The 7,002-nt window shown below is 40.5% G+C and overlaps 1 protein-coding gene across 2 annotated transcripts; it reads left to right on the top strand.

Annotated features, from left to right (window-relative positions):
* Positions 1-741: 741 nt before the first annotated feature.
* Positions 742-6,728, top strand: zfp64 (zinc finger protein 64 homolog (mouse)). 2 transcript variants are annotated; one of them, XM_034173396.1, is made up of 6 exons: positions 742-985; positions 3,956-4,114; positions 4,207-4,353; positions 4,533-4,595; positions 4,718-4,969; positions 5,053-6,726. In XM_034173396.1, the coding sequence occupies exons 1-6, from the start codon at positions 958-960 to the stop codon at positions 6,471-6,473; spliced, it is 2,070 nt and encodes a 689-aa protein (XP_034029287.1). In that variant the 5' UTR covers positions 742-957; the 3' UTR covers positions 6,474-6,726. The 2 variants fall into 2 exon arrangements, with proteins under 2 accessions (XP_034029287.1, XP_034029288.1); XM_034173397.1 differs by lacking the exons at positions 742-985; positions 3,956-4,114 and having other exon boundaries at positions 4,325-4,457; positions 5,053-6,728.
* The last annotated feature ends 274 nt before the right edge of the window (positions 6,729-7,002 follow it).

Here is a 7,002-nt window from a genome sequence, read left to right as displayed (position 1 = left end):
TTCTGCTGGAGGTTTCTTCCTGTTAAAAGGGAGTTTTTCCTTCCCACTGTAACCAAGTGCTTGCTCACAAGGGGTCGTTTTGACCGTTGGGGTTTTACATAATTATTGTATGGCCTTGCCTTACAATATAAAGCGCCTTGGGGCAACTGTTTGTTGTGATTTGGCGCTATATAAAAAAATTGATTGATTATACTAAATACGAGTTTGCAACTTGGAAATTGCTCAGGAACTTCTGACTGGCACCTGAAAGTCCTCATTACCTCACCGTTTATAAGCACAGTTCAATGTCACAGAATCACATCATTCAAAACAAAAGAATCTGAATATTTAAAAAAATCTATTTACTCAAAGTACTTACAGCAAAATACCTAGTAATGAAAGCTTTAATAATAATAATAATAATAATAATAATAATAATAATATAATTGATGTATTTTAATGGTTATCTTGATGTTGCTTAGTTGTCTATTATGACGTGTGCTGTTGTCTTTCATGACCAGGTCACCCTTGTAAAAGAGGTCTTAATCTCAATGGGCTTTTATCTCGTTAAATAGAGGTTATGAATGATGAATGAATGAATAACAACAACAATAATAATAATAATAATAATAATAATAATAGCAACATTCACTCCTGTACAGTAGGTGGCAGTAAAGACCTTTGACGCCGGTGTGTAACCCGCCAGCAGAACAGGAATAAGATGTTCACTAGGAACAAAAATAATCATGCCGTAAACTGCACGCTGCTTGTCGTAAAAGACGTCGGTGTCAGAGTTGTTAGAGAATAAAACCGTTTTCTTGTTTTTTGTTTATTAAACGTCGGCGGATTTCTTCTTTTGAAATGTCTAATAATTATCGTGGCTGCTTGTGGGCTGAAGCCGGTACCGTCTGACAGGTTTTAAAGGAGTGTGAAAATGAGCTGATCTCAAAAAAAAAAAAAAAGAGCCCGATCTGGAAAATGAAAATGGCAACATTTAGCGGTGACGGTAGGACGGAGACACAGACACACATCACACTTTATTATACATCAGTCCCACCGGCTGACGGGTTTTTCAGGGGGCAATTCTGCTTTTATATGTGAACTCTGCCTCACAGTGACTTACTTTATGAAGGCTGCCCTCTTCAGGCAGATTTTACTCCATCGATCGATGGAAATATTCCAAAATTCTGAGTCGAATCTTCAAAAATGCGTTGTACTTGTTCTTCGGGGCCCACAAAGTATGAAAAGGCTTGTTGCCAATTTTTTTAAGCGGTTTGGGGTATTTCACATGCTCAACATTTTTGTTGTTAGCACAGTCTTTCATCGCCACTAAATTACAGTTTAAATTGTGTTTATCAAGAGAAATTGCTGTATGGAAAAACCTTCTATGTCCTAAAACTCAAGAACTGGAAAACTCTCAAAATTGAAATTGTTATACATTTAGTACTGTGAAGTCAAAGATCTGCCTGCCAAAACAAAAATCATGCATTTCTGATGATTAGAAATGCCTTTTTTGTTTTTGTAACTGAATTTTGAGATTCAAGTAGGAATTCTACCAGAAGTCCTGAAATGCTCATATCACCTGTTAGATGGTAACAAAAGCTGCCCAAATGTGTGGCAAGGTCTCGACTGTTTATTCATTTGAGAAATTAACTTTTGGCAAAAATAAGATGGACTGACGGCCAAAAAAAAAAAAAATCACCTTACAGTTGTGTCTCTTGCCCTTATGGACAACCTATTTGTTTTCATAGCAGGATAATTTTTATGAGCTCACTCCAAATTGTCTTTGGAGATATTTAACAGGAAACATCAAACATGAAACTGTAAATGGCAGATCTGATTTTACACAATATGGTCCTGTTAATAAGTATCTCATTTGAGCAAGAGCAGATTATTTTTGTTTTCAAATCTGCTTATTGAAACTTAAAACCCAAATCAAAAAGTACATGAATGATACAGTTTTTTTAAAACACACTTTCCCTTTCCCAAGTTTAACAAATGTGCATGGAGATGTGCTCAGAACCATCTTGGCACAAAACTGCTGCTGTGTTCACACAACAAAAGTCATATTTTGAGCATTAAATGCAGTCTTGACCTGAAAATGAATTTATAGCCTTACTAGGCCATTACAAAAGTGACTGTGAGGAGTTTGACAAACACACACACACACACAGACTCCTCACTCAGAGCATCTTTCTTTAAAAAAAAACCTATGAAGTGAGAACCAGCTGTACAGGTTTAAAAAAAAAAAAGGAAAAAACTAGAGCACCCTAATTCCTAATTTCCTAATTTCACAAAGTTTTTACCTTAGGTCAAAGCCCCCTTAGAGTGGCTTTTCATAAGCTAAAATATAATACAAAATATAGATCAAAATGGTCAGATGCGGATCAAACTTTTCATTGAGAGTGCCAGTTTACATGTTATTGTCACAAATAAGAGTGATTGAGGCACTTTTGTTTGAGATATAATACAAAATGTACATCAAATAGGCTTTTCAATATTAAATTCAAATGTCCACAAAATCCACAATCCGGATCAGATCTGGATCAGACTCTGTCAGGTGATAGTGAGTGTCAGTCTGCACCTTACCTTCAAATGTGAAAGTGATTGGGGCACATTTGATTAAGATATAATGTAAAATATACATTAAATGGGGTTTTCTATTTTAAATTTAAATAGCCGCAAAATCTGTAATCTGGATCAGATTCAGATCAATCTTTGTCAGTCAATAAAGGATACCATCCTACAGAACACTGTCAAATATGAAAGAAATTTGATCTGTTTTGACAGAGTTATGCATTGTTGAAAATTCGTTCAACGTTAAAGACAGGGATTTTTCCAAGATTTTTCCTGACTTTGACCTATAACCTTGAAAATTGAATCACTTCTAGACTATCGGGATATGAATCTTCCATAAAAGTTTCATTACGATATATGAAAAACTGTGGGCTCCAGGCTGTTCACAAACAAACAAACTGGGGCGATGACATTACCTCCTCCAACTTTGTTGGCTGAGGTAAAAATAATCAGCATTTTAATGGTGGGCACACAGACTACAGCAATGGACACACTCAGTGCAGTGATTTAGTTTTTTGAAATTGCACCATTTGACGATTATATAATCGCAGTCTAATATCATGATGGTGATTGTGAAGCAGTTAATTGTGCAGCCCTACCGGGCAACCAGTCTACAAATTTCAGAACCCTTATTTTTGTGAAATGGAGGGTTATACACATTTCTTGTCACAAGAAAAGGCAAGGCAGCATGAATCCCCATCACCAAAGAAGCAAAAACGTGAAGGGGAAATAAAGCGGCTGTACTGAAATACGAAATGGACAAAAAAAAAAATGGGGCGAAATGGAGCCTGATAATCACGAAATGGGGTAAAATGTAATGAAATGGAGTAGACTGACCCAGACCTACTCCAAATATGATTACATATGATTCAGTTAAGTACTATGGGGACTGTTAATAATGAAACAGGGGTAAGATGTAACGAAATGGAACAGACTGACTCCAAATATGATTACATATGATTCAGTTAAGTACTTTTATTTAATTATTTTTAAGCGAAATGGGGACTGATAATAACGAAATGGAGCAGACTAACCCATTGACTGAAGTTTCATCTGATGAACGCCAGATGGCGCACCTGCTCCTGCTACATGTACTGAGCACATCTCATAAAAACAAAAGCCAAACAATTAAATAAAAGTACTTATTTGGAGTCAGTCTGGTTCACTCTGCTCCATTTCGTTACATTTTACCCCATTTCGTGATTATCAGTCTCCATTTCGTCCATTTCGTATTTCAGTATGGCCCAAAATAAAGTTGTGACCGGTGAGGGCATAATGTAATGTGCGACCTCACCAGTAGATGACACTAAATCCTACACATTATAGCTTTAAGCTTTATTTCACCTGAACACATGGATTCCTCGTTGTTTCTTCATTATGCCTTTTGGATTTTATGCAGGGCATTCTGTCGTGGTGGAGGTTAGCCCAGATATCCACATCTGTGGTTTCTGCAAGCAGCAGTACAACAACTTTGAAGTCTTTCTCGCCCACAAGCAAAATGGATGTTCCATATCCACTTCTGACGCATCGGCTGCCGCTGCAGCGACCACTCTCACCGGTACAGTAAACGTTACACATCAGGTCTTGTTTTTTTTTATTTTTTTTACTTACAAACATACGCCACACTCTGACGGTTTCTTTCCTTCACAGATTCCAGCACAGAGTTTGTTTTTGAGGAAACCTACCAGACGTGTGTTATGAGAGGTGTCAAAAAGATCCTGACCAAAGCACAGAAAGCGCCTTCAAAAAAATTAAAACCCACCCTGACTTCAAAGAGATACAGTTGCTGTTTTTCAGGTCGGTGCCTCTCGTCGTTTATGACCCAAAATACAGTCCTACTTCTTGGCCACACAACAGGAAAACCATTTCCTTCACCAGCTGTTTCATCTAATTTACTTAAGGTGCTTTTACAGCAACTCTCCGTAAATACAGCGGCAACACCTTGTAAAAGGAGCATAACTTCTCTTGATCTACAGGTTGCACTTTCAAGACGCAGTATGGCCAAAAAGATATGGAGCGGCATCTCAAAACCCACACGGGTACGTTAATGAAGTGCATGTTTGAGGCCGTGTTGCCTGAGACTTTGAGAATCGTTCCATTTTATTACCCCCCCCCCCCTTTTTTTTTTCTTTTTTTTTTTTTTCTTTTTTCTGATGACCAGGTGAGAAGCCATTTGAATGTGAGCTGTGCTACAAGCGCTTCAGTCGCCGGGACAAACTCAACATGCACAGCCGCTCACACACGGGCGAGAAACCGCACAAGTGTAAACACTGTCCGTACGCAGCGGCGGACAGCAGCAGCTTGAAGAAGCACCTTCGCATCCACTACGACGAACGACCGTTTAAATGTCAAATCTGTCCCTACGCCAGCCGCAACTCCAGCCAACTCACCGTGCACCTCCGCTCTCACACCGGTAAGTCGTGAGAAGAGAAAAAAAAAAACAGTTTTTAGGGAAAAAAGTCAGCTTGTCTTTATTTTGACTTTATTTTCTCTAAGGGGATGCGCCTTTCCAGTGCCAACAGTGTGACGCAAAGTTCAAAATCAACTCGGACCTGAAGAGGCACATTCGGATTCACTCCGGCGAAAAGCCTTACAAGTGCGACTTTTGCGAGTACCGCTGTGCCATGAAGGGCAACCTGAAATCTCACATTCAGATCAAACACGGCACAGAAAACTCCTTCCACTGCCTGCAATGCGACTTTAAATGCACCAACAAAACTGCTCTACGGCAACACTCGCGGGAACACCAACCCGCTCAGCCCATTCAGTGTTCCAAGTGCACTTACTCCTGCTCCAGCAAGGGGGCACTAAAAGTCCACGAGAGGATCCACTCAGCAGAGCGTCCCTTTATGTGTGACTTCTGCAACTTTGCCTCCAAGCAGCGCAGCAGTCTTGTCATCCACAAAAAGAAGTTTCACTCTGATAAGGGCGAGAGAAGTGTCAGAGGAGGGGTTAAAAGTGTAGGCGGTGACTCTCCTAAGCCTGGCAGCTCCCGGTATCGAGCGAAACTCGATGCAACACGAGCGTTCATTTGTGACTTGTGCAATGCCTCTTTTGTGAGGGAAGACTCTCTGCGGAGCCACAGGAGGCAACATAGAAATGCTCAGAATGCGTTACAGGTTCAGCTGTCTTCCCAAGCCGATCCGCTCAACATGGGTCATCCTACCGCATCGCAGACAAACACCCAGTTCCAGGTTCCTATCTCATCTGACGTGTCGCCTCCTTACAGCAGTGCACAGCTCAAAATCATTGTCTCTCACCCTCTGGGGCATAAGAACCCCTTAATTCCAGCTGCTGTGGAAACCCACCAGAATAAAGCCAACATGGTATTGTTGAGCCCAGAAAACCAGGACATGGTTGTCAACTCCATGATCCAACAGGTCAACCTCCTGGCACCTGTGCAACCCCTTGGGTCATCCGAGATTCATGAAGGCACAGTTGAACCCCAGGCGGTTCTGTTGACACAGCTCAGTGCTGAGGACAACAACCCACTCCACCAGGCCCTGCTGCAGACAGCCATACCCACTGAAGACTCCAGCAGAGCCACACAAAACTTCATCACCACCCGGTCTGACCTAGAGGGCCTCAATGCCTTGATCCAGGAAGGTGGCACAGAGGTGACAGTCATGACAGAGGGCAACGCATCCATAGTGACCACAGAAACTCCCACTGACATGGTGTGTGGTGTGTCAGAGGGTATGTCCAAGCCGGCAGGAACGCTTATGGTCGAGGAGAGTGCCTTAACCTGTGGGAATGGTGCATTACTCATGCCAAACATCACCCTGGGAAGTCAGGGTGTGGTGATCCACGGCCTTCCACTGATAGTCTCCACTCAGCCTCATCAGAATGCAATAGAGCAGCTCTCACCTCATACACTCTACTCAGATTCACCCTCCCTGGAAAGTATTCCACAATAAATACAGGGTTTGTGGCTTTTATTATTATTATTATTATTTTGAATGCAGAAACCCGAGGAGACTGTAACTGCATCATAAGCTCTTTCTTTGCCAATAACAACTCTTAGGCCAATGCCCGTTCAAGTGTTAACATTTTTTTTTTTTTTTTTTTTACTAAGTCACATTAAAACATACGAAGCAGTCATGCCTGTGAGTGTTCTATTCATTTCTGTTCATGCTTCTTTTGCAGGAAATCCTGGTTTAGACTGTTGGTTTAGGAAGGAATGAACGAAAGTGAACCGTAGTGGGGATTAAAAATTCACCTTGCACTCAAAATGTCAATGAAATAAGACTTAAAAACTCTGGTGGGAACAGCTTAGCTAATGGCTAATTAGCTAAGCTAAGTTTTTGTTCAAAAATTAATTAGCTTTTCAACTAATTTTGAAAACCATTTAGTTTCACTAAATTTGGTTCAGGCAGATAATTTTTTTTTTTTTTCTGTCTTAACAAACAAAAAAGTTGATTCACAATAAAATCATGTTTATTCCTG

This window comes from Thalassophryne amazonica, chromosome 6, assembly GCF_902500255.1.
Source record: "Thalassophryne amazonica chromosome 6, fThaAma1.1, whole genome shotgun sequence".
Taxonomy (NCBI): Eukaryota; Metazoa; Chordata; class Actinopteri; order Batrachoidiformes; family Batrachoididae; genus Thalassophryne; species Thalassophryne amazonica.
The sequence above is the reverse complement of the archived record's forward strand: the minus strand, read 5'-3'. Positions and strand labels throughout refer to the sequence as shown.

Coding starts and splice junctions, on each gene's coding strand:
- zfp64 (XM_034173396.1), top strand. CDS start 958: ATGAAAATGGCAACATTTAGCGGTGACG. Junction 986..3,955: donor GGCAACATTTAGCGGTGACG/GTAGGACGGAGA, acceptor GATTTTATGCAG/GGCATTCTGTCGTGGTGGAG. Junction 4,115..4,206: donor TGCAGCGACCACTCTCACCG/GTACAGTAAACG, acceptor TTTCCTTCACAG/ATTCCAGCACAGAGTTTGTT.